We start from the raw sequence: 27,866 nt of genomic DNA, 5'->3' as shown, positions 1-27,866 counted from the left end.
AGAAACAGGTGGATGAACCAATAACAACTTTTATGAAACGTTTCCATATTAAAAAGGCTGCTTTGTTTGGCCATAATGTTACTCAAGAGAGCAAATTTTGAGTTTGAATCCACAGTTGCTGGTCAATTATAAGATTGTTACCAAATCAAACACTGTCTCTCTCTCTCTCTCTGGCTCGCTCATCACCCAATCTTTCCCATACTTGGTGTTAGATACTAAAAATAAAAATACACATCTACCTCCTTTCTGTGGTTCTTTGTATAGCAGTGTTATGGCAGTAACATTATCTGGTCTAAGTGGGTTAAAAATGGTTCACATGGTTCACTTATTCACAAGCAAAGACTGTATCAGCTACTTAAATGGCAAAGAATGAGGTGAAAGGGGAGGAATCCATTTTTTAAAATGTTTTAGTGGGAATTTGGATCTTTTGAGAAATGCTTATGTTGACGCATTATAGTATAAGTGTGTCATGCAGTGTGTGATTCTTAGTGGACTGGTTGACTCAATACATTTTTAGGTCTTTGTCATCTGTCATGATTTTGGTTTGGTTGATGTTTTTTTGACTACTACACTCATTTTCTGTATTGAGTATTATGGGCTCCCAAATGCCAAGAGTCGCCTCGCATTAATATTAGTATTTCTGTTTTGTATCACCTCAATCAATGCATCAAAAGGATTGAAGGATCACATTGTGGCAAATGTGTGTTACATGAAATTGGGCTAAGTGACTTTGATTTGACTGGACATAAGTTGTATTAACTTCTAGTGTTTTTATTCTATGCAGATGAGAAGATTCTGGTACCTTTCTAGAAGCTAGGTTAGCTTAGTTTAGGAGAAACAGTGGATACATGGTAGACAGCTAGCCGGACTCAATCCAAAGGTAAGAAAATCCAGCTGCCTGGACCTCGAAGGCTAACTCAATGATATGTAATGTCTTGTTTGTTCACTCATACAAAATAATAAGGGGTAGGTTATTTCTTGGCCAGACACATGTGACCCATGTTGTACCAGTGTGTTAAATGTGTGTGCTCATTGAATGTAACCTGAATAACCATTGAAACCACCTTTGTATGCTAATCAGTCTGTTTGGTGAGGAGGTATTAATATGTAATAATTTATTTTATATTTTGCATTTAAATGTATACACTTGAGTTTATAGTTACAAAATTAACTGAAACCTTGCCATGACCTAATCTTATGACTCTGTCTTGTGGTTTCTTGTTATAGGTCCTTTTAGTTGGTATTTTGCTTACATGGCCCGTATTCCTGAATAAATTTGTCTTTGATCGCATAACCATTAAATGCACAGTCAACCTTGGGTCAGATGGTATTTCAGCAAAAGAGTAATAGTTGCTTTCTGGAGCTCTAGGCAAAATATAATTAAGCTGCCAAGTGTAGTCGGTTATGTGCTTTGTACTTGATTGATACTTGGAGGTGAAAGTGAGTGTGTATACACAATGCACAGAGAGTGGGAGGAGTAGGATTCAATAGGAGCCCATTAGCTCAATTTTGCTTTGAGTCTACCTATAGCGAGTTGTTCTGGCCATGTGCCGCTGCATGTCTAGCACAGATTTTAAAAATCGGGAACAGTAGTACGCGTGGAGAGGAGCGGCAGAGGAGAAGAGATAACCACCAGATGAGCTGAAGCTATTTGTTTAGACAGAGCTCCCTGGGTTAAGGGACATCACTCTGTAAACCCCAAAAATGGGCCGAGTTAGACATTGTTAAACAAACTGGAAGAGACGGATGAAGCCCTGCAGCTGGAAAGAAAAAGCAAACATTGACAATAGAGATATATCAATTTCACTTTGGAAATACAAGTAGTCATCAAAGAGGAAACCCAAGGACAAGCCTTCCACTCAAGTGTTTCAGTGAATGAACGCAACATAAACAGTATCAGGGTGAAGTAAATTTACCATGGAAACCATCTATGGATGTCTCCCCTACAAAGTACTGAAACTGATTTTACCCTGAAGGTGGACACACACATACAAACACAAACTAACGTCAAAATTAAGGTGTTGTGCTTTCTATCAAAACGGGCATTTGTTTATGTCATACCAAAAAACAAGGATTCCCCCGTGTACAAGGACCTGTTCAAATCCAAAATGTGTGTTTGAGTTCATTTCTGTGCACGCGCATGTACTATATGCATGTGCTGCCGCGTGCCCTCTCATGCGTGTTACATACTTATCATGCCCTGCGTGCACAAGACTGCTCACGTCATAGTGTTAATGGTGATTACGATGATGGTGTTTATTCATCTGCAGAGGTGGAAAAAGGTAGATGGCAGCTGAATGAGTGCAGTGTGAGGGGCAACAGAGATCGAAGCCTGAGCCAGGAAGAGAGGAGGGAGCAAGGAAGATGGAGAGAGGAGAAGAGGGGGTGAATAGTTCTCTGTGTGGGGAGCAGGAGAAAAGAGAGAGCCTCTTGTGGTGTGTTTACATGTCAATGTGGTTTCTTGGCTGATTAATCGTATCTGTGTGTTTGTGTGGCAGTGTGCATTTGCAAATTACACAGAATAGATTTTGAAAGACTAGGCTCCCCTATACCATAAACAAGTGGGAACATTGTGTCTATTATGTATTAAGTGCTATGAAATTATATCTCGCTGCATGTAATTTCGTAACTCATTGGACTCAGTACGTAATGACTGGCCTATGGTAGGAAGGGGGAGTGTGTTATCACCATTGTGATTTATCATGGCGTAAACCTACAAACCAGCTCCATGTGGCGGGCAGTGTAAATCCAAGCTTGGCTAGTTGCTAATTTGGACTGAGAGACACCAGTGGAGGTATATTTAATAGGAGAATGGACCAAATTTGAAGTGCATGATGGAAATGAAATGTAACCAAAAGTAATAAATCCACAAAACCCATGTATTCATATCCAAGGTTATAAAAGCTGTATTTGTATGCTTAGTCCACGTTTCCCTGAGCTGCACCAACCACCAATCAGTCACTATAATCAATCTAATTAATGAGACATATGTGTTGATGCGCCAGTGCTGCAAAGAAACAACCCATCACTGGGCATAAGATGCTCTGTTCAGCTTTGAAGCATGGTTCAAATAATGTGGGAACAATTGCTGTGAGTCGTATCCAAGATCCAATCATTTCTTGAGTTGAGGAGCTGTTTAAATCATGCTGGTTGTCATTATTCAAAAGGCGAAAAAGGTGTAGGAATAGAAGAGTTTTGGGGATGGAAGGGTTGATGGAGTATGGTGGAGTGGTAGAGACCGAAAATTAAAATCAGAGAAAGGGGAAAAGAAAAGGAGGTTTTTTTTATTTTGGTCCAGGGGAAAAGTGTTCAGTCATATGGTAGAAAATCTCTGAAATAAAAAAAAATACCCAAGAAATGTAGGAAACGTTATGAGGATGTTTCAAAAAGTGGAGGCAGAGTGGACACACACATTCAAGGACACTGTTGAGAGGCACAACCTGGGTACATTAAAGTGGATGTTTAGGCGGATGGTGTTGATCTCCTGTTACAGTTAATGAAACTTTAAGTGTGTCAGTCACCATTGTGGGATTGCGAGTATCAGGTTAGCACCCTTGCAGAGCTGCTGGTCGCATCTTAGCGTTTGCCGTGTGTGTATGTGACGTAATGAGCCTATTTCTGTTTGTTTAATGGAGCCTTCTCATGCGTAAAATGAGTCGTAACACCTGATCGGCTCAGGGTGTCAACCTGACTAAGGAGTGCTAATCTGAGAATAACTTGGTCAGACCATGTCTAGACACAGGTATATGCGGGTTAGTTTTGTTTGTGCTAAGCATGGTAGTTGTATTAAAATAGACTGTTGGCAGTTAGGCACACATCAATGAAAAGCTGAAGGTGCCAATGTTTGTTTAAAGCAATAAAAAGTACGATTTTTCACAAAAGAAAACTGTGCCATTAACCAAATTCGCCAAAATTTAAGTTGCAGACTGTAATATTGAAACTTGTAGTGACTCGCTATCAAGCAGGTGAACCAAAGATGCTAAAATGCACATTGCTTTTATATAATTGTATCTCTAGGGGGTGGGATTATGTGTTATTGAGCTCCACATTTGGGTCTGCTTGAAAAAACATGAACCTAAACGTGATGAAACGCTTTCTAACTGTCTGAATCTATAATTCAGTCTAACATAGTTCTCAGTCTTTTTCCCTCTTGTATAGGGTGTTTAGAGACCAATTTCCAAATTTTGCTTTCCAGGAACTTCAAGTGTATACTGTTGTGTAATTTAGTTTATTTGAACCTATGAATCTCTAGTGTTTAAGGGCTGGGATCTGTCAGTGCCATGGAGAGGAAACTGAACCAGCTGTGGAAATCCAGCAACAGTTTGACCATTTAAGAAATTCGCTAACCAATTTTCTATTCTTCTTCTCCTGGGACAGGAGGCGTCTTGTCTATCTATAAGCTTGAGAAAATGTTTACAGGGTGTAACAGACCGTGCATAAGTCGAGTATGGTGAAAACCCAACATGATGCCCAGCTGCAATGTTTTCTTTCATTTGTTACTGCTCAGTGTGGGATTCTGAGTTTAAAACAAGGCTGTAACAGTGAAGTATGACGCTGCATCATCCACCAAATTGGATGGACGACCAGTTTCTGTACCATTCCCAGTCTTCATCAATGCTTTGATAGTTACAATCCTGTGAAGAAGTGAATGTTGTCTTTATTTGAGGCAAGCCAGGTTAATCCTTTCACAACAGAAAGAATACACTAGGGTATGAAAATGTCTATTGCTCTATTGGGGAGTGATGTTAGTTTCTCAATACAAAGTACACCATCCCTGGGTGGCCCCTCTTCTCCTTAGCTCTTCAGCGGATGTCCTGAGTACAATAGGGCTCATATAGCGTAGTTAGGAACACAAACAACCTTTCCCACTCATAGGATCATATGTTAGTCATCATGCAGCCAATTAGCTGGCGTAAGTCCATGGTTATAAATACAAACCAATTCATTTGTCACTGATGTCGAAACATTTTCTCTAAACAAAACGGGATTGATTCACTTTGTGAAGGAGTTAGTGTATAACATTAAAGAAAGAAATAGTATCTATAGGGGGAACACTCTCCAGTGTCTTCTGAGGATTGTTTCAAGTAACAGAGCAGGGATTAGACCAGATCTTATTTCTGTATTATATTTCCATTGTAAAAGAGCAGGTGATTTAGGGAGCAAACAAAAGAAGACAACCTTAAGCTTTGGGATTGTCCTGATGGCCTGGCATTTTGTGTCACGTTATAAGATCAGTTTCTTGTATTCTACCTACCTGCTAAAATGACTCCCTCCTGTTTTTCCTCCCTATGCTGTATTTCCAAAATCGAAAAGCACCCTTTGCGTTGACACATAACACAAAGCTTGTCTGAGGTTTCTTTTCCTAATTTATTGTAATCCTTTCATTATTTAGTTTTCAGTGTTGACACAAAGGGAGCGCACAGATGATGTGTTTGTTGGCTTGTAGTTCGCTGAAATGAACCAGAACACTCTAAGTGTGCAAGCCTAAAGTAAGTGTAGGTGAAGAGATATGTTTACCCTGTACATAGACAAAATCAGTCACTCTGCATTCAGGGAACTACAACATACAGTAATTGCCTGGAAGATTACTGCATGAGGTCATCGCAAAAATCTGAAAAATAAAAGCCATATGCTGAACACTTAGTTTATCTTCAGTTGGGCTCTGAGTGTTGTTTGTCTAAGATTAGGCAATAGGATGATAGGAAGCCATGGATAAGGTTGGTGGATGAGCTTTGAAGTAGGTAAAAAGATGAAGGCAGGCAGGTATGTGGATTTGAGGGGTTGCTGAAAGAAACATTGGGTCAGTGGCAGTGAAAGAATGTGAGGAAAAAAAAAAAAAAAGTGCCAAACTTTTACCCTCAGAGCCAATAACAACAGAGCTGCTCTTGAGGATATGAATGTTGAAAATCCTATGTATTTCAAAAAGCCAGAGTGTTTATATGTGTTTGAGTTTATAAAAGAAATACAGGGGAAACATGTAGGATGTCACTGACCTGGATGGGTCCATTATTCCCTCTATATTCAATCATTACCCCCCACTCTTCCATAGGATAACATAAAATGTTGTAAAGTAAAATAACTGCCACTTTATTGTGAGAAAACATAATGGCAGCATGTTAGTTGAGAAAAGTCAAGCCAGACACAGGAAATGCTTACTATTTCATTCTCTCTGGATTTTCCAAAAGACTGCGTTGGCTTCTTTAATATGTTGATATAAAGCAGGAGATGGGGGTAGGTGATCACAAGACTATGTTTTCACTTCTTCCTTTTTTTATGGGGCTTTATAGAAGGTCACATCAGGTATGTCCCTGTCTAGCTTGCCCAGGGGCTGGGTGACTTTCTGCTTGAAATCACAAAATACTTAATGTCTGCAGACTCACAATGTTTGCCATGGATAAAGCACACAACAAATCCACTCCTGTAGCTGCTAAATATAATTTTCTCAGAAAAAAAAACACCCCCACCCCACGAAACATTTATGAGGAGCAACGCAGACAAGAATCCTGCCTGGCTGCCATAGTGAATATAGACATGTAATCAAAGTTGCGTTTTCTGGTGGATTTGCAGAAATTTGATTTCATCAAACTCTTTAGAAATGCTTCACCTGAGGAGAAACAGGAAAGAAGCTCAGACATCCATGACAAGGGAGGGAGGCAGCACAGAAGGACAGACAGAAAAGCACAAACAAAGAAGAAATATAACTTGTTTTTTGTTTTTGTTATAAATGAGATATGGGTAAAGAACTGAAAGTTTGGATTTGAACTTCCTATTTCCCATTTTAGGAAGTTTAGGAGTGATTACACGCGCCTTTTTCATTTGCCATATTTACTCTCTTAATAGAATGTGTCTGGCAACAAGTTGGAGATGGAAGATTGCACACCCTGCGCACAGATCTGAGTCACTGGCTGTAGATGGGACTCAAAGATTTATCAGATTAAACTACACGAGTGTCGCTGGGAAATATGCTTTGCTTTGGCAACCGAGAGAACACACTGTTTTCCAACCTGTGAATACAGAGCTGAAAAAGTGGGGGGTTGCTGAGCTGTCAAAGCGCCAAGAAGCTCCAATTTCAGGGGCGCAGAGTTGTAATGACATCAGGCCAGTGTAATGCAGGTTGTCATGAGTGCAGCATGCTTGCCTTGATGTAATGTAACTCTGGCAGTGCCACCTGAACTCCCAGCAAGGGCACAGACGGTAAAACATTTAATAACATAAGAGATAGATTAAAAAAAGAGAGTGAGAGCAGCAGTGCAATATCGACCAGGCTGGGAGAATTGTTTCAGATGGAACAAATATCTCATCAATAAAAAAACAATTGCTGCTATAACCTCTCGTTTCACCCTTCCTTTCTTCCTTCCTTCCCAGTATACATCTGGCCAAAGTGCTGCATTAACTCTGGAAGAGACAACTCTGTTTTAGAAGACCCAACAAGCAGCACAAGCTAGTTCATCATAAACATAAAACCGAGCAGAAATAGCTCACACGCTTTCCTCACTCATACTTTGCCAAGAGGCTTTGAGTGCCGGGGAGAGGAAGGAAAAATTGTGTTACGTGGCTGAGGAAAAGTGAGCAAGACAGACAGGTTCCTATTTAGACACAATGCAATAAAGCACCCCCACATGCATGCTGACCCCCCCCCCCTCCATAAGCAACATTTTACCACTGGACCTCTGACAGGGCAGAATGCCAGGGCAGGGCCATGGAAAGGGCTTGCTCGTGTAGCACAGGTGGAATCAGTTTCCCTGCCTGCAGCTAGGAACATGCACGGCTCCAATGAAAGTGTATGCAGATGTGTACTATATAGGACATATGTAGACATATAATTATATACACACCTGCATACACATACCAACAGCTAGGCCTGCCTGCAGACTCAGATTTCCTCCCCTGGGGATAAAATAAAAATCACTGTGGACTTACACATTTGTTGAACAAGGCACGAGATAAGTGGTGCAGTCCCATGACAGTGTGCATGTTTCTTTTCAAATATGAAGCTATGTTTTGGAAACGAGCTCTGACTGGGGAGTCCTCTGTTACTATGTAGGGCTTAGAGGGATATCCGAGGTTCAAGCACCACGTTGGCCCGCATAAGCTCTCTGGAGTCTTCTCATGTGAAGTAGTGCAACCCCAACAGATAAAGCGGAAAAAAAAAAAAAAAAAAAGAGATGGAAAATGGGAAAAATAAAAAAACATTCTATTGCATATTAACAAAGTATTCATTCACTAGAAGCAGTGCTGTGATGATTGCCATTCTATCATTTTTAAAAGGTGGTTGAAATCAGTCAGAGTGCAGCTCCAGATAAAGAGTCAGGCTTGAGTAAGATGCTCCACTGGCTCCTTCACTATGAGAGATAAGATGGTGATGATGAAGTATCTCAAAAGCAGATGGCCCAGTGAACTCCCTGGTTGTCAAACTAAATCAGCCATTTATCATACTTTTGCTTCTCCCACTCCCAACTAAAACCTTACCAATCCTCCCCAACATTAACTAGCCTGTTACCCTGCCTGTCCCCCATCTTCTTCCCCACTTTCTTCTCGATATTTCTCTGCATGCCAACCCTCTTGACCTCCTTGCCACATCCATTTTTTACCAAACAAACATCAGCAGTAACTTCTTCATACTACTTTGTTCACAATTCTTCCCCTGATAGGAGCTTTCTGAGGAAGACACTAAAGAAGCCTATAGGACACACAGAGAGGCCAGAACACAAACAGGTGGTAAAGAATAGCTATCTGCTGACGTAACTTAATGTAGTTTAGACCGAGCTTTAATGGGGGGGAAAGTCCCATTAACTGAGAGCAAAGCTGACTGACTGGATGCAGCTGTGCTCTGCAACGTCTGATCAGAGGACAACTGATAGATGACAGTGTAAAAATATTGGAGATGGTCTACATGACAATGAGTGACATGTTCATATGAAGTTGCATATACCCAACGTGTGTGTGTGTGTGTGTGTGTGTGTGTGTGTTGTGTGTGTGTGTGTGTGTGTGTGTGTGTGTGTGTGTGTGTGTGTGTGTGTGTGTGTGTGTGTGCGCGCGTGTGTGTGTGTGTGCACGTGTGTTTGTGGATTAAAATGAAAGAGGAATGACTCTAGAACAGATCAGGAGCAGGCTACAGGGGGAAATGATTGCCAATAATAGAAATAAATGTTGAAATAGCGGTGTCATTTCTTGTGGTTTGACTCAACCTTTCAGATGAGCACTTATCTTTGAGAGGCTGATGAAAATAACTCAACATGGAGTTTCAAAGACACTCAAGAGGAAGAGGAATGAAGGAGAAGGAGCAGAAACACGACAAGCAGCCTTGTTAGCGAGTGCTACCACTCCATGAGCGTACATTATATGAGAGATGTCGCATAGAGGGTTGCAAGGGAAGATGGTACAAAATAAAATGACAGAATCAGCTTTTTTTATAACTGGAACATTGGAGGCTTCACTTAAGCAAAGGTTATGAAAGGATCACCTCTAAAGTTTCAGATCTGTTGATAGCAGCCTTCTCCCAAGGGGATGTGAGTGATGTGTTGTCACCTTTGCTAAAACTGGTAAACTGGCATAGAATCACCACACGCAGCAAGGCGTTGAAGGTTTTTATTGCGAGCAGCTCTAAAATTGGCCAATTTGACATTGTTTTCCGACAGAAAAACACATGTCGCAAAGTGCCACCAATTCAGAGGCATTAAAAATAGCTGTTAAATTTGTCATTATGGAAGGTAGGTATAATTAACAATTTCAAATGACAAAATGGGCTACATGGAATATGGTTATGGAACGTGATTAGACATGTTAAATAAATTGTGCTCAATTTGGACTCTTTCTGAGTGTTTTCTTATCCTTAGACTAGTTGACTAGAAAAGGCCTAGATATTTGACGAACAAAATCTAAGCCAATCCAAGTAGACTCGACTGATGGTTTGAATTGTCAACTTTAAGGGGGATCTAATGTGCTAATAGAATTAAACGTTTGATAATAATAATAATAATAGCAACATATCCTCGCATTTTACAAAATGTCTGCAAACAGTCCTCATAGGGACTAAATCCAGCTGTGTAAATTATGGAGATAACGGGGTGATTTTTCAGTGCTTTGATCACCACAAATTCAAAACACCTCATTTGTTCTGATATGACGGCTCAAATCAATGATAGATAGCTACAAAATGGGCCACTGAAGGCTAGATTTGTTAGGCTTTTGTTTGGTTTGATATATTTTGGAGAATCACCCCTTTAAAGGCAGCTCTTTCTGCAGCTTGTGGCCCCTTCACAGATTTATAAAAGCATTGAATGGTCGCCCATAAAGATCAAGTGGCAGCTGTTTGTTGCAACATTTCCCTTTCTGGTTATCTGCCTAGTGGCCCTGCTCCAGCAGAAGCAGTTCAGAGTGAACAGTGAGACTATGAGTAGAGAGGGGGAGGTGAAGGGGGTATGAGTGAGTGGCTCCATGAACAGTGACACAAGTGACTCTTACTGATATAACAAAACAACAAACAACTCTCAATTTCTCAATTTTCATGCAAATGTTCTAACAGAGGAAACTTTCCCGCTAAATTTGACACTTTTCCTACGAGGTTTATTCTTTAAGTCCATGAAAAATGCAAGGCAGGAGCAGACAAGATGGACTTATTGATCTTATGATGCCATGCTTAAACATTTGCATGTCGATGGATTTTGTTTAACGATGTGGAATTGCAATGGCTCACAAAATACGACAAAGGCCGTATTAAAAATATATAATAAAGTCTGGTACTTTGCAGATTCAAACAAATACTTGAAAATATATGAACCAATAAATGATGGTATTCCATTGAGATAAGACACATTGATAACTGTGAAGACAGTGACAAACTATCCAGCAGCACACAGTGGGCTTGGCCTTCACCAGCTGTCATATAAAATAATCACGCATCAATCATTTTAAACCATTAATATGATACAGATTTCTCTAAATTGGGCTTTTCTCTATATTGTACTTAAGCTTCAAGCTTTTCAAGGCTCTGACGGCTTTTACTTCAAACAGAGTGCTACACTGTGGTAACATCAATTTGATATTATATTGGTACTGCTACAACCACAGAGGTACAATTTCAACTATCTTTTTTTCTTTTTAATCTTATCTTCATAAACACCCACCTCTTGCACTTTGGCCCTCCTCCTTTTTGTGTTTGCAGAGAAAAAATGTTTTCTGCCCATCCTTGCCTGCTGATAATAAATATAACTTCAGTGTTATGCTATCTATAGTGTAATAATAGTGCTGGAAAAACAACGTTTGCTCACTCCTGATCAACATAAAATGTGTAGTCTAGCTAAGTAGCCTATGCTATTAATAACATCTATTGTTAGCTAGCAAGTCAAACAACTAGGCTAAATGCTCTTCAAGAGCGACGGCTCATAACTTTTGCAGATTTTTAATAAAAACGTATTCAGTTTTGTATCTACATTTCCAAACAGATCAAAATGATTGATGCTTTAGTACTGACCACTTCAGCAACACAGCCTTAAGTTGATGCTTAGCCCAACATGTGTCACCACTTTTGGGAGAAACCAAATGTAGGAAGAAAAGGGGAAAGAGGAGACTTTTTGAGGTATGATCCGTGAAATAATTGGAGGAACACTTTATTTCTATACACTTTACTTATCACAACTGTGTAGGATAAATTAATATAGAATTTTTTTTTTTTTTAATTCTAATGAAAACTAAAATTATTTGGTGGGACACGTTTGAATGTTTCTGACCCTGATGTGAGAATAGCTACAGGTCATGTTAATGCATTTCGGTTACATTCCTTTGAAGAAATCTTTGATTAGGCTATCTTTATAGCCTATTAACTAACTAATCTAACCTAGCTCTGGACAAATATTTTTTTTACACTATAATGTTTAATTCCATACCATAAAAATTCATTTATCAAACTGGAATAAAAAATGTATTCAGGCTCTTATGTAACCACAAAAACGGAGAGCACAAGAACACTAATTATAAGGGTAGTATATCGTCAGCACATAATTAAGCTAGTTTACTTTTAATTAAATAAGATAAACATAGATCAATATTAAAATAACACCCTTTGAGCTGCTCTTAAAACTCCTTCCTTACTTCCTTGTCTGTTTTTTTAGCCGTGTCATCCAGACTGTTTTCAATCCACTCCCATATTTACTCCTCTATCTCTTCTGTAGTTTTTGACTGGACTCATCCTGTTGCTCATCCTGTTTGCTAATCTGGAAGATCTTTATGTGTCTCACAGAAAGCCAAATAGATCAACAGAGACCATGTTATATATATTTGACTTTTTTATTGCTTGCAATGCTTAAAACAACAATACAACTACAACAGATTTAACCCATAAAAAAACAATTCTGAAATAGGACCTTAAAGACATTATTTTTTATATCACATTCACTGGAAGAAAACAGAATTGGTTAAGACTCAAAATTAACTTCCTTTGTCTTACAAGGTGAGAAATTTGAATTCGGTTGCCAATAGGTAATGAATTACGGCCCAATTCAATCTAGGAATACAATGTAGTGCATCAATAAATGTTATTAGTAACACCTGTGTTAAACAGGGCTAAATATATGATTCACAAAATAGAAGTTCCATCCTCTCTCTGCCAACCAGTATTATGAATTCTCACAGAAAAGAGTTGGCTTATTTTGTGTTTTAAAGGAAAACCGAGTAAGGCTTCTGTTTCAGGCTGGGATGACTTGTTTGATATTAACAGTCTTTTTTATTCGTTATCATTGAAACATCTAGTGCTCCTTCTCCTGTGCAAGTTTCTCCTTTGAATCTGTGGAGTATTTAAAAAAAACTAATGCAAGAATAAAAGATCATTTATTAGGTTGCATTTCACACCATGACTCAGGAAAAAAAAAGAACAAAGCCAAAATCCTTTACATGTAGCCTAATCCTAACACTAGAGCCTCATTCCCATCGGTCACATGAAAAGAATAAGAATCAACTTCATTTTCCCAGTTATGTGGAACAATCTGGCTGCCAGATTGTCAGGGTCCCGTTTCTCCTGCAGTTTTTTAACTCTTAAGTCTCTGTAGTAAAACGTGCATTTCTACATTTTGTCCTTGTTAGTTATTGTCTCAAAGAGTACACTGGACTCACAAGTCCAGAATTGCAGTTTAGAGGCAACTTATGAATGCACTATTGCCCTCTTGTGATGAAATGTAAAACTGCAGCTTGTCATCCAATGTTGGAAGTAAGACATTGATGGGGCGTGAAATTGTAAAACAAACGGAAGGATCAGTTAGCTTTATCTAATTTGGAGCAAATAATCTTTATCCCCAGCAGGAAGCCAGAGCAAAGATTTCTCTTTGATGCAGATGCTCAGTCAAAATGTAAATTTCTGGACTTGAGCAAAAATAATTTTAGCATGTTTTTAATGTCGAAGTGCACAGTTTTCAGATTATCTGCTAAACCGAGCTAAAACAATGCAGACAGATACAATATTCCTGTTATGTTCATTTTTTAAACTGATTTAGAGGAGAGTTTGATCTACTTCTTAATGATTTGTGAGGGAATAGTCAGATGTCGTTCTGTTAAACTTTATTGCATTAAATAGGTGTTTTTTTTTTTATTAATACACAAGGTGACAACAAAAACGTTTGTAAATTCAAAGTCACAAAGTGACTGCTGCCACCAAAATGAGTGATTTCCAAACAATTCTTGAGTTTTATGATTGCTGTTCCCATTAACCTTGCTACTAAAATCTATTGATCTTAATAAATCCGTAGAGAAATGTTTCACATTTAAACCTCTCTGTCCATAAAGTTCCCTTTTACATAGACTATTTCTTTATTGATAATATTTGTGTTACAGTATTTATTCCCATCCACAGACATGTTACAGTATATTTTCACATGATAAAGTAAAAATGTAATAATGGCACAAACATTAAATTTGACCTTTGACAGTTATTTGATGCACACCTCTTCTGATGTTACCGTTAATATCTGACATTAAAATACGGTTGATCTGATGTGAACACATGGGACGTTACAGAGTACAACAGGCAACATATTACAATGTCAGCTTGACCAATAACAAACAACATTTAAGGCATTAAATCTAAATTGCACAACAGAACTGTAATTTAAAAAATAAATAATGATTCACAATGAAGAAGGCAAAGTTGATACCTCATGGCCATATTAGGATATTATGGATATTTCTTAGCCCAACATGTGTTTGATGAATCACATGCTGCAAGTTTTGCACATTGTTGAACATTTGTAGGAGTTCAGATTTTCAACAGACTGAACCTCATGAACTCAGGAAATACAAGAAGGCAATGCTTTTTAAATCAATAGTAAACCGTTTTAGCATCAGTTGGGAACATACATGAAACTCACAGCTGTGGACAAATGGTTGTTTGTGCGCTGAATTGGTCAGAAAGCTGTTTGAATATGAACAAATAAACAGGAACCATTCTGATGTCTGTGATAAGACGTGGCTTGATGGAAACAATCATGCATGGACATCCTCTTTGGTACTCTGCACCTGTCCCAGATACACACACCTCTTCACCTTTAATGACTGCGTGAGTTTACAGGTCAGACGTAAGCTGCCCTTTACTCTGGATGTACCTCATGATGGACTGGACCACCTCTGATGTGGTGCCCTGACCACCGATATCAGCTGTGTGCAACTGCAAGACAAAGAAACAGCTGAAATTAAAATTCTGGACTGAAAGTGAATTACCACTTGGGAAAATTAAAAATACACATCTCTCAAAATTTCTGCCAAAGCAGCTACCACTCTGCTGCCTTCAATAAAATGCAGACCAGATTTTTTTTTTTTAAACAAACCAAAGGACAGTCATGAATGCCATAAAGTGTAAAATCAGATACCATACAGTGAAGTACTTAATAAAAGCTGTGTGACATCAAAAGCACACAATGGTGCTTTGTGTAAACGTTTTGTGATGTCCACTAGGAAGCATGCCAGACCTGTCACCAGGGCCTCTAAGCCTCTGTCAAACAACAATGGACCAACAGCTTATGGCAGCGAGACAGGTGGAGGGGAGGCCTATTAGTGAAGAAAGACTTACCCGAGTTTCATTCATGGTAATAAGGACAGCGTTTCTGATTGAAGTTGCGTGATCATAGAGCCTGAAAAATCAAGAGAAAGAATTGTTTAAATTACTGCTGTGCCACATTTACAACTGCAAACACAGAGGACTTTAACTGAAAGTATTCAATCTGAAAAGACCTACTTAAGGTGGTCCAGCATCATGCAGCTGGCGAGCAGCATGGCAGTGGGGTTGGCAATGTTCCTGTCTGCAATACTCTTCCCTGTGTTCCTCGTGGCCTGAGAGTAACAGAAAAAAATAGGGCAAGAACCAGGCATAGGTCACAATGATGACTCATGTAATGTTCCACTCTTCCAAAACAGAACAGAGGTAATAGTGTGCTAATTACCATGAAGTGCAAAACACTCACCGTTTCAAAGACAGCATAGTCACGGCCAAAATTAGCCCCTGGCACAAGGCCAGGCCCTCCCACCAGGCCTGCGCACACGTTGCTCACTATGTTCCCGTAGAGATTGGGCATCACCATCACATCAAACTGCTGGGGCTTGGACACCAGCTAAAAACCCCAGACAAATAAATCCCCATTAATAAACATGCATACATTTTTTTCCAAACTCAAAATGTTCAGCCATTTCTTCGGTGACCTGCATGGTGGTGTTGTCCACAATCATGCTTTCAAATGTGATGTCTGGGTACCCAGAGGCCACCTCTCTGCAACACTCCAGGAACAAGCCATCACCCAGCTTCCTGTTAGAGCAGAAAGTCTTTACTTAACATTTCCAGACCAAAACAAAACATGTAACATTATGTAGGACTCATTAGGCCAGACAGCTCTGGCATTACATTTGCGTCAAGAGAAACTCACATGATGTTGGCCTTGTGTACAGCAGTGACCTTACGGCGACCTTTCTCCTTGGCCAGGCGGAAAGCGTACTCAGCAATCCTGAGGGAATTGTTCCTGGTGATGATCTTGAGACTCTCCACTACCCCTGATACACTCTGGATGAAGTCAGGGAGGAAGACAGAGAGGAGTAAGACTGAAATATGTCAAAGTAGACTGTGCTGTAAACAGAGTAGTAGTTGTAACATTGTTTTGAGTCAGTTGCCTCAGTATTTAGTATTACGTTACATAATAATGTTATATTATGCTTAACCATCCACTTTGTGCAATAACATGTTACACTTTATGTGCACTGTGTGCATGTCTGTGTTACACTGAATATTACGGACTCCACTTTTGTCAAATGGCTGATTATTTTTTATTTTTAGTATCTATTTTTTTGTACATTCTTAATTGTTTTATTTAAATTGTACTGTGTTCACTTTTTGTCTGCAATCTTTGCTCTTTGCTGCTGTAACAATGTAAATTTCCCCATTGTGGGATAAATAAAGGATTATCTTATCTTATATTTTTGTGCCTTGCCAAAACAAGTCTGCTCAATAGGGCTCTCATCTTTAACAAGTACTAATCAGGGACAGCAGACCATTGTTTTCATTTGGTAAACTGTGGAACTCATGAAAATGTTTTCATATTGCCTAGTTCCCATTTTGAAAGGATAAAAGAGAAGGAGCGGCAAAAAGGACTCTACTGGAGAAAGTTTCAGCAATCAATAGCATTGATTAAGTATTCCGGCTCTGTCTGACCTCGTGCTCCAGGCTGCTGTACTCTCCCTCTGTGTTCTCCCTGATGATCATGATGTCAATGTTCTTGTGACGAGTCTGGACTCCAGGGAGGGACTGACAGTGCATCACATTGGCGTACAGGTCTAAGCTCGTGCTGGTCATGCACACATTGAACAAGAGAAAGGGGAAACAGGGGGATTCCATAAAAATCAAACAAAAAAACAGTGGAGACACCAAAGGACCAAATTAAAGGAGAAATGTAAGCCATGTGAAAAAAATAGAGCTTTTACAAAGAGAACTGAGTATTTCCTTAAAACTCTTACCGAAGGAGATTATTTCTGGATTTAACAGATGGTGCCATGGTATGTTTGGTTTCAATGTTACCTACAAGGACAGTTAAGTAATGTCACAGTTTAGTTTGTGTCAGAGTCTCATTATACAATACTCATTTATCACAGCTGTTCTCTGCCTTTCATGTTTCCATGCTCTGCCTGTCAAACAGAACAACGAGGGCTTGTTTACCTTTGAGGGCCACTCCATTGCGACGGATGGCAGTAATGGCATTATTGATATCACCCTCAGTCTCCAGAGCAGAGTTCACATGCACCACCTCAAAGTCCACGGGAACACAGCTAAATCTACAGAATGAATACAAACCACATTGAGAAGGCACTCTACACTTGTGTGTTGTTCCATACTCAAGATTCAGCTTTCATTTTACCAACCTGAAAACCTCTCTGACATGATTGAGCAGCTCTGGGCCGATTCCATCTCCAGGTATGAGGGTCACAGTGTGTCTCCCTCCATACTTTGCTGGAGGAGGCTGTAACATCAGCATTTTGTTTTCATTGACTGTACTCAATGAAAAGGACAACAACAGTAATTGCATGTTTAAACTAGGGCCGTCAAATTAGTAATTATTTAAATCGTGATCAATCGCTGTATTTCAAAAGTTGATTGCATGTTTAGAATTCCATTATTTGGCATTTTAAAAGTTTTCTTCATATTTTATCATTTCAAAAGTTCAGAAGCCCACCGGCCCAAGCGTCACAGTTTTCTTTTAAAGATGTTTTTAAACCACAGCCACAGCGAGGCAGGTAAGCTGGAAACACTCATACGGAAAGGTCACTATAGGGTTGCTTGGATGAAACATGAACACTATCAAACTGTGGCAGGAGGAAAACTCTGATAGTGTTTTCATTGCTGGTCGTTAAAAAGGTTTTGGTTGGTATTTTTTTTCCCTTTTTATATTTAATTGCTCCATTTTATCTTAAAGTCATATCAAGTATTACACCATACTATACCATGTTTAAATGTTAAACTGTAACACTACTGTTTACCTCGCTGCTATTAAATCATACTGTCACTATATCACCACTTGTCACCTTACTTTGTCATTCACCAATACCCATATACCTCCAATTTTTCTTATCTATTCTTATTTTACTTTTAATCTGTATTAGAGGCTATTTTTTGTTGCTTTTATGCCAGAATTTAACCTTTGGAGCATCCAATCTTATCTTATTTATACTTAACATTGTACTGTAGGATTGACAATTATAATTCAAAATACAACTACGATGAAATCATTGGCCAAATACATTATCTGTCATTGTTTTTTGTCATGTTATATTTCATGACAAAATACTGTAATCAATGCAACTGTTGAAAGAAGTTTTTTTTCTGCTACGTGTTTTAATTGTTTTTTTATTTAAATATATTTCACAGCCTTACAAAAAAAAAAGTCACTATTCTTTCTTGTAAGTGAAATGATGCACTGCAGTCAAATAGACCACATCAGAATAAGCTACTTACAATATTTCCTCCCTGTTGTTGAAGATGAACAGCAATGAAAGCAGAAGGACAAGAATCAGTTGGACAGCAGCATAAAAGAATCCACGTAGTAGCAAGTACAGAAGCACAATGTTAATAACCTCTCCTCCCCCAAGAGGGTTGAAAACAGATAAAAAAAGCACTCCAAGGTTATTTTAAAACAGAGTTACCCATAGCCAACCCCAAAGGAATGCAGCTGGGAAATGAGTGTTTTAATGAATAGCAGTCATCCTTATTGCTTTACTAGTAAATGTCTGGCAAATTGACAAAATCACTTCTACTCATTTGAACAGAAACAGTCAGATTCACTCACATTCAGCATGGTCTTACTCCTGTGACTTGTCAGCGTTGTTCCAAACACCTGGAAAACACAAGAAAGAGACATTGTTGAGTGTGTTTATGAGCGCAATTCGTTTACAGAATTTACACATTTAAAACTTAAAAATGCTTATGATGAAGCCTGCTAGCTTGCCAATTGAATAACCAAAAAACTACATGACCTTGTGCTCGGATGAAACTGCCCCTTCGTCTTTCACATAAAGCAAACGAACAACAACAAACAAACAAACACGCACACCTGACAGATAAAGCCAACGTGTCATGTCTTACTTTGACAGTATTCCCAAGGCGTCCACCCCAAAAGGGATTCATGATTTTGGACATGGAGAGCACAGCACCGGGGGTCGCCATCTTGATGTAGAAGAAGTAAAGCAGTGCACGCACGAGGGGCGGGGACGTTGTGCTCGCGCGTCGGTTTTTAGCTTTAAAACAAAAAAACAAAAAAAATCTGTAAAATGTATTCTTAATAAATTGTGTGAAACATCTTTTTTTTATGTTTTATTTGTTATCAATCGCGTGCTTCTCGAGTCACAACAGATTTGTTCAACAATTATGATAATATATTTATTAAATCAACGTTAGTCACGTGACGCTCCTCGCGCAGACTCACTCGGGGTTGAAATTATATCCGGAAGACAACCAGATGGGGGGAAAACGAACATTTAACTGTGTTCCTTGGTAAAGCGGAATTAGAAAACTTGTGAAAATGGTACAGTAAGCATATCGACCCCGGTCTGTCATCTCGTCAAAAGACTATTTATGCAAAAAGGTTAAATGCGGAAACAGCGCAAGAAATAGTAAAAGTCCCGAGTGGCAGAAGCAACAGCTCTTCTCTTCTGTATCGTTCATTACATCGGAGAAAAGGTGACAAGAATAGGCAATTCTGGCCTGAAACGTGGACTCAGCAGGTATGACGTGTTGCGTTTTTACTTGTAAATGAATTTACGAGATTCAATATATTGTAAAAAAAAAAGGTATTTCTGCAGTGCCATCTTGTAATGCCACTGTATGGCATTGCAAGCTTACTGTTTTCGCAAAAGTTGAATTAAAATTAAATATTTAACTCTTCTAGGATTTTACGTAGTTGATTGTTGATAGTTACATGGAAACAAACTTGTTCGCGATATACATTGCGTAGTGATATTTCGTTTGATTTTATTTCGTTGCGTATTTGTAGTTTTTTCTCCTGTAGGCTACTTAACGTGTCTCTTCTTGTTTACATTTGTTTCTGCAATTTTATTCACACTCTTAAAATATTGCGTTATAATGAATGGATTGTGAAAACGTTGATACATTTGTGATTCTAAAAAAAAAAAAAAAAAGTCATTATATTAGAAAGTCATTTGCTGATAATCAAAGCATCCATATGTAACTACTTCATTTAAACTTTATCCCTCTCCAGGTCTATGAAAGGGTGAATCATGAGATTAACAGGTTTGTTGTGCTGCATTTCTCTTAAAATGTGTAAATCTGTCTCTAGTCTGTTGTGAGTTTAGCCTGAACAGTTGTTTCTGGTTTATCTGGACAGGGCCACTGAGAGCTGTGGCCGTGCTGCTGTTGGTGGGTCTCACATGGCTGCTGGCAAACTCTTTATTTGGAGGCGAGAGTGGTTCATCTGTGAGGTATTTCTTCAGTGGTAAGATACATGGCTTTATTTATGGAGGATTATTTGAAAACAATTTATCAGTGAACATAAATGTCAGGTTTGAGCGATCATATGTGTGAGGATGTTTGTAATAATTTACATAATTTAGTAATCTTTGTCCTACAAAGAAGCAAACGCAGAATAACATTTTCTAGACTAGGAAAAGAATAATTCAATTCAAAAAAAAGTTTCTAGCAACTCAAATGATTAGCTTAAAGTGTTTCTGTTGAAGAGATAGATGGTCTCAGTGTTTCCCCTAGCTTGGAGTTGTAGCAGCGGTGGTGAAGTGAAACAATGTTTTAGTTGCGTGCAATTTAAAAAAATTCTTGCCATTAAAATAATTATTAACATTTATTGGACAAAATAATAAACAAACAACCACCCTATTGTCATAATCCGGCTCATATGTAATGGCAAAAGGCAAGAGGAGTCGGAATCAAAATGAATAATTTATTTTGAAAACTCATAAAAGAAAAACGTCAGCAGCAGTGGTCATATTTTAGCAGCGGTGCACCACTAGATGCATATAGGGGAAATACTGTGTCTATGTATTACTAGATCCAATATAGCCATGCTGCTATGACATGACATTTTCAACAGTGCAAATGGTGTTTCTTTTCTTCTCAGGTGCAAGCGAGGAGCCAACACCTGGTAAGTAGAAGAACACGTATGATCCGAGCATTTTATGACCCCTCTTTCAGTGAATTGGCATGAAAAGTATGGTATTATTGCATCTTCCTTTAAATCTTTGACTACTGAATCATATTTTTTGTAGGTGAACCTCATCCCCGAAGGTATAAATGTGGCCTCACAGCTCCCTGCCCCCCGAAACATTTGGCTTTCCGCCTGGTGTCTGGTGCTGCCAACGTCATTGGGCCCAAAATATGCCTGGAGGACAAGATGTGAGATTCAGAGCTTTCAAGTTCTTTTCTTTGAATGTATGTCTTTGTCTCCCCTTCGGTCTCACTCACCTTTTTTGGGGGGTGGGGGGGGGGGGGGTTTCACACTCTGTTCTTTTTTTCCTCTTTGCTGACATAACCAGGCCTTCAAGTCTGTCTGGGGAGCTGAATGCAAGTATTGTTTCAGTCTGTCTCTCCCCCAGTTCTTTTGTTTTTTGTGTAGTCTTTGTTCTTTTTTGTTGTTTCTCAAGTACCAGGCAGTGTGGAAGTGTGGACGTGAATGCTTATGTGTTAGGCAGGGACGTGTCCCCCAGAAGTGCTTCAACCTCATTTCTTTTTTTCTGTTTACAGGTTAGTGAGCAGTGTGAAGAACAACGTAGGCCGAGGACTAAACATTGCTTTGGTCAATGGTAATAAGAGGGTCATCCTTCTCCTTTTTATTGAGCTGTGTTACTTCTGTTGATTTGAACGTTTAACATTCTTACTGGTGTTTCTTTCTCCAGGGGTGACAGGAGATCTTTTAGCCTCAAAAACCTTCGATATGTGGGCAGGAGGTAATAAAACCAGACACTAATGTATAGTCTATATTTCACATCTGGTACATATGGCTTGATAATAACATGCTGTAAACCACAGTTCATAGCTCATCTGACATTTGTTCTCAGATGTTGCTGACCTGTTGAAGTTTCTTCGGCCGCTCCATGAAGGAACTCTCGTGTTCGTGGCCTCCTTTGATGATGCAGCTACAAAGTAAGAATCCACAACTTGCCCCCAGTTGCAGTCCAACACCCTTCCCATTCCTCCTGCACTTGAAGGCAATTTCACAGATTCATTGTTAGCAAAAGATTAAGAAAATTCCCTGTTCTAACTTTGGACAATATATGGAAGCCTAAAATATTATATGGTACTGCTGCAGAGGATAGCATGCTTAAGAGCTAAACAAAAGGCCACCATGTTAGTCAGTTTGGTTTTACAGCCAAAAACAACTTGATTTATCATTACTATATATATTATTGTAATGCATGTATAGGCACCAAGTGGTCAATATATATACCGTATTGTCCTCTTGGTGCCTTTCTGTTCAGCCCAGTTAGCACAACAATAAACCTGACACTGTTCTCTGCAAAGGCCTTATCAGTTAAAACACAACAGGGTTTTAAAATGGTTAAGCCAAAGAGGGAGCCTGAAGAGAGTTGGCAACAATTTTCTGACCTCAATAACATTTAATGGAGGCCAAACACTCACACATCTCAGCCTCTTGCTTTGACTAACAGCATGCCCACTTACACACGTTAACACACGTAATACCTGCCACTGTGTCTTCAGGATGAACGACGAGGCTCGACGACTGTTTGAGGAGCTCGGAAGCACAGCAGTGAAGGAGCTGGCCTTCAGAGACAGCTGGGTGTTTGTTGGCGCAAAGGGAATCGAAAATAAGAGTCCCTTTGAGCAGGTATGTCACTGTTTCTATTGACAATCCACACAAGCTAAGGGTAGATTAGGGTCGGTGATTTCAGATGTAGTAAAAATATATCCCTCTCCGTCATCATCATATAAAGAACAATTAAGGTTGACTCACCAGATAGTTGTCTCAAGACTAACAATTGTATTATGATACATTTATTGTATTTGTTATGTTTTCTATACAATATGGAGAAATACATGTGTATATATAAATATCACAAGGGACAATTAGGAAATAATTGAGTTAGTGTGTACTATAGTTGAATGCAGCTGGATGGTAAGGCCACTATCTGCTAGCAAAGAGTTACCCTGCAGTAAGAGAAGCTAAGCTATCCTGATGACACACATTTGTTAGCCTAGCCCTATGAAACTCAGGAAAAACTTAGAGGTCTGGTCGGGTTATTTGAAGACAATCATAATTAAATCTTTAGGTTTTAAATGTCTTATAAAGGTCAGAAATGTTCAATCAATCAATCGTTATTTGTATAGCACAAATTCATAACAAATGCTGTTGCAGGACACTTTAAAAAAGAGCAGGTAAAAGACCTTACTCATTGTTATATTATCTACAAAGACACAACATCAATCCATCATGAGCACTTAGCAACATTTGGCAGAGTTACAGTAGCAAAAAAAAAAATACAGCAGCAACCTTTAGCCAAACCGGACTCATGTTTAACAGCCATCTGCTGAAACTGTGTTGGGCTTGGAAGGTGGGATAGAGGGAGATGCAGGACGAAGGATAGAGACAAACAGAGCAACAACAATGAACATTTTGATTTGAATAACTTTTGCCAGCTTTAGACAAATTCATGTGTGCTGTAACAGACCCATCCAAACAAACCCTAACTTAATGTTATTCAGTTTGTCATGTTTATTTGCGTAGTAACATTCAGTTTTTTGTTCAGCAGTCTGTATTTCCGCTGCTTTTCTCGTGTAGCTGATCTGATTCTGTATGGCTTGCCTGTGATTGTTCCCATCAGCGCATGAAGAATAGCAAGAGCAGCAACAAATATGAAGGTTGGCCTGAGTCTCTGGAGATGGATGGCTGTATTCCCCTCCGTCCACCCCTGGAAGGATGATCCTGCCTGGTGCTCTCTCACATTAACAGCACAGGAACAGCTGGAGTGGCAGCAGTGGATCCAAATGACTTAGAAAGCCATGAAGCCAAAGGACTGAAACCATCTCATATTTTGGCTATGAACAACATTGCATTCTCCCTCTTGTTGTAGAGGTATGAGCTGACGGCAAAGATTGTCTACATTGGTAATACTTCTACAATTGCTGGAACCTGTTCTAGAGGATTTGGGTTTTGAGTTTTGTGGGACACTTTTGAGCTTAAAGGAGGAAAATGTCTGTGTGAGATTACAGGAAAGTTGAGAAGCCAAATGTTGGATAACCAAAGTGTAAATGCGACTCATGAATGAAAGCAGCTGGAGGAGGTCTTCCAAAGCCAATGTTGGAAATGGATATGTTTCCTTTATGCAAGCCTGCTTGTAGGGTGTCAATATTCTTAAGCAACAGGAATATAAAGTGATGAATACTTGCACATTTCAGCAAACAAAAGACACTCCTAACTGGTTTCACACTAAGGCTTTGGAAAACCTAATCCACACCAGCATAGGAAAAATGTTTTAGGTAGTTTAAATTTCCTACTAAGTAACAGGTGTAGGTAAGATTTTATATTTAAATCTGTTAATATACTATCATCTTATGATATGTATGTTGTTGTTATACCTAATGCTTGCTGCAATTGTTTCCTTAGAACTTGATGCATTGCAGCTATTGCTTGCCACATGTTTACAGACTCTGACTTAGGATGATGTTGGCCTTGGTCACATTTCTTATAAAAATGAAAAAACAATATATATTTATTTTACTACTTAAATAGAAAACACAACAGATTCAATGTGTGGGTTCTTGAAAACACTGCCATTCGTTTTAATGTTGTCTCAAACTAGTAAGCATCTGTCACTGAGTTATTTGTTTAAAGAGTCACACTAAATGGTATGTTTGTGTATACTATTTTTAAAATGTTGAGTGTTGTTGCTTGGTATATTTCAAACATGACATGTAGGAAATGTATAGTAATAAATATAGATCAGAATAATGTTCACTTCTAGGTGGGACAAATTTCTTGAAAGCATGTCTGTCTTTATATTGTTGCAACAATGTTAATAAATAAAAATGCCTGAATATATGGGTATTTTTTATTCCCCCCCTTATTAGTCCCGAGTGGTGAGTCAACTGGCATACTTGTATAAATTCACCAGAGGGCGACAAAAGCCAAGGTCTCACTGGGGTTAGTCAGTTCATTCTGCTCAAGGCATTTGCTTTACCGAGCATATGCCATCGTTAGGATAATCACTGTCGACTTAATGTGGAAGATTTCAGGTATGACAGTAATTGCTGTCCGCGCATACGATCGCTGAATCCTCAGACTTAAACGTAATGTTCCTCAAACACGATAAATGTCATTGTTCAATTGAAATGTATTATGGGGCATTCAAATGTTGTTTGAGAAATCGTTCATTCGAGCAGTATATTGGTGAAGACTTTCACGGATTGTGGGACATACATGTTTAAGGCACTCAGTCAATTCTAGGGTCATATTGATGTTCCTCAGATTATTAGGACTTTGTAGCTCATAAATGTTTTTTTTTTCTTAAGTGTATTAGTCTACAATTTTCCATGGGTTTTTTTTTTTGCGTCAGCAGAATAAGTTCAATTGGGTATTTTTATTTCCGTATTGTAGTCTAGTAATTATTTAAATACATGACCATTACAAAGGCAATTTTCCGTAGTAAGGTTCATGTTAAGTGCATGTTTCTGATAATGCTGCCACACTTTTACTTATGAAGGATTTGAAATAGGCTCTTACCGTCAAATAAATAAGTAAAGTAAACCCATTTAAAAAAAAAAAAAAAAGAAGTGTATCAAATTCAATAAAGACTTTTAATAGTCGATTAAAGAGTAACGATTCAAACAATCGAGTGTAGATAATAGCAGTCTTGTCGCTACGTGCGTTTTCCGAGCAGTGAGTGAATGCAACATCTAAGCGACATTTCAGACCGTTAAAATAAACGTGTCTCACGAGTGCCCTCTCGTGGCCAAACAAGCCAAGTGTCGCTCTCGTGGATGATGATGATGATGAGCCCTGAGGCACGAGCAGGCAGAGCGCGCTCAGTAGACACGGGAACCTGCTGAAGGCCGTCGTACTCGTCACGTTGTAAATTATGTACATAAGTTACCGATAATATTCGGGTACACATGAATGGCCGGCCGCGGAGCTCAGAGCCGTTTAACCGAGCAGCGAAAGGGAAAACCGGTACACCGACGACAACCATCTTCTGAATTGGACCGAATACAGCAAGTGCTCCGTGCCTGACGCTCTCACACACACACACACACACACACAGACAGCCTCGACGACTCAGGCTCAAGCCGATAACACCACGGAGAGAACATCAACATGTAAAGAGAGGAGCAAAGCGGGTTTTTTTCTAAAGCTTTTTAGTACATGTATTTTTTCAGTGGGTGTATAATAGTTTTGTATGCAGAAAGCTCAGTGTTAACCGCGTTTAGCACCGTTTTTTTATATATAAAGCTACAGGAGTAATTAAGCATTCAGTTATCACTGAGTTAGCTTGCTAACTGGCTGAGCAGCTCGTCTTTAAAAAAAAAAAAACAGCTCTGGACCGACGAGTTTCGATGCCACATATGGGTAAGTGATGCTTGTTGTTATTTTAATGGCAGTAAAACACATCAGTAGTAACACGGTGGTACTCAATGGCAGTATTACGTGGTCAATCTAAGCTCTACGAAATGGCTCATTAGGTAATTATGCTATCCCATGGCTGCGTTTTATTCTGAAAATAAATGCAATGTGTAAAAACATTGGGGACAAGTGCAGAGCTGCGGGCAGTGTAGCTGTCAGGCCCTCAGACACAAAGTGTTCAGCCCATCATTTGAATGATTCGCCTGCGCACGGGGCACTAAAGGCCAGGAGGTTTGGGAGCATTTGATTTGTGGTGGTGTCAGTCACTGTGCTCTTGCCCTGTACTGTGACTATACTCTTATGTCTTTCACCGTTTGCATGGCGTTTCTAAAGTCAGCTGAGCTGCCAACTAGCCAATAGCTGCATTGCATGCTGCCTGCACATCCTGGCATCTCTGTATCTTTTGCCTATATGCCGAATCCTATAAATAACATACATCATGTCCACTTTGCTTCGGAGCCAGTGGCTACTGCACGACAAGTCACATCATTATTTCTTAGTTCAGTGATTTACAAAATATGCACGCTAGGAAATTTAAGTAATCCTAAAAAGCAACTACAATGTCAGTAATATCATTATGTATACTGTCCATTATTTATATTTCAAATAAAGCATTACCTCCTCAACTGCCATATCGTTTTCTATAGATATACATTTGAACAAAAGGCAACTTACTTTGCTAGTGGGTGAGTCAGAGGTGTACTTAAAACATTAGGGAGCTTACTTTCTTCCCCCTAAAAAATAATCGACAGCTGCAAATCCTCAAATCACACTTTGCTGATGTTCTCTGAGTGCTCTATCATTCATAAGACTCCAGAGACCATTTGCAGGAACAAAAGGGGCTCAGATGCTGATATGAGCCGCACCAGTAGTAAGCTACTTTAGGATCATGTAATCCTGATTCATCATTGGCTGATTAGGGAGCCTTTCTCTCACCTGGATTTGAGGAATCCTTCAGAATGGGTGGTTCTGCTGGCAGAGAGGGGAATACAAGAGAACACTAAAAGGGGGTTGGATAACACATATTCTTTCTGTCTTTTTTTTCTCTCTTTCAATGAACAGTGCTGTGTGTGTGCTACCTACACTGTGCTCTCACATGCTTGACCTGGATTGGACAAAAGTCCTTGTTGTGTTTCTGACTTGAGTTTCCCTAATGGGAAGGGAACAATCATTGTGTGTTTGATTCTAGCGGCAAGTGTTTGATATTTTTTCATCACATTTCAAAACTCCACCTTGACTGAAGACGCACAA

At 39.2% G+C, this 27,866-nt stretch overlaps 3 protein-coding genes across 12 annotated transcripts in view; 2 read left to right on the top strand and 1 right to left on the bottom strand.

Annotated features, from left to right (window-relative positions):
• Positions 1–13,531: 13,531 nt before the first annotated feature.
• Positions 13,532–19,243, bottom strand: idh3g (isocitrate dehydrogenase (NAD(+)) 3 non-catalytic subunit gamma). Of its 2 annotated transcripts, XM_020657265.3 has the most exons (13): positions 19,100–19,243; positions 18,804–18,851; positions 18,473–18,484; positions 17,383–17,480; positions 17,180–17,295; positions 16,981–17,041; positions 16,679–16,811; positions 15,900–16,033; positions 15,679–15,781; positions 15,444–15,590; positions 15,218–15,312; positions 15,053–15,113; positions 13,532–14,650 (listed from the first exon to the last, which is right to left on the bottom strand). In XM_020657265.3, the coding sequence occupies exons 1-13, from the start codon at positions 19,178–19,180 to the stop codon at positions 14,549–14,551; spliced, it is 1,191 nt and encodes a 396-aa protein (XP_020512921.1). In that variant the 5' UTR covers positions 19,181–19,243; the 3' UTR covers positions 13,532–14,548. The 2 variants fall into 2 exon arrangements, with proteins under 2 accessions (XP_020512921.1, XP_065817161.1); XM_065961089.1 differs by lacking the exon at positions 18,473–18,484.
• A 207-nt stretch (positions 19,244–19,450) lies between these two features.
• Positions 19,451–25,033, top strand: fam3a (FAM3 metabolism regulating signaling molecule A). Its single transcript, XM_020657266.3, has 10 exons — positions 19,451–19,737; positions 20,232–20,263; positions 20,358–20,465; positions 21,102–21,125; positions 21,250–21,376; positions 21,725–21,783; positions 21,877–21,927; positions 22,039–22,123; positions 22,700–22,826; positions 23,821–25,033. Exons 2-10 carry the CDS (start codon positions 20,251–20,253, stop codon positions 23,917–23,919), a joined length of 693 nt encoding a protein of 230 aa, XP_020512922.1. The 5' UTR covers positions 19,451–19,737; positions 20,232–20,250; the 3' UTR covers positions 23,920–25,033.
• A 900-nt stretch (positions 25,034–25,933) lies between these two features.
• wnk3 (WNK lysine deficient protein kinase 3) overlaps positions 25,934–27,866 on the top strand; it is a 36,005-nt gene continuing 34,072 nt past the window's right edge. For 5 of the 9 annotated variants that reach the window (XM_065961222.1, XM_065961227.1, XM_065961223.1 and 2 more), the window contains exon 1: positions 25,965–26,561. The gene's annotated coding sequence lies outside the window, so the exon portion shown is untranslated. Of the gene's footprint in view, positions 26,562–27,866 lie in introns of all 9 variants that reach the window. The other 4 variants (XR_010667522.1, XM_065961225.1, XM_065961226.1 and 1 more) reach the window with 4 other exon arrangements.

Source organism: Labrus bergylta, chromosome 12, assembly GCF_963930695.1.
Source record: "Labrus bergylta chromosome 12, fLabBer1.1, whole genome shotgun sequence".
Taxonomy (NCBI): Eukaryota; Metazoa; Chordata; class Actinopteri; order Labriformes; family Labridae; genus Labrus; species Labrus bergylta.
This window is presented reverse-complemented; position numbering and strand designations above follow the sequence as displayed.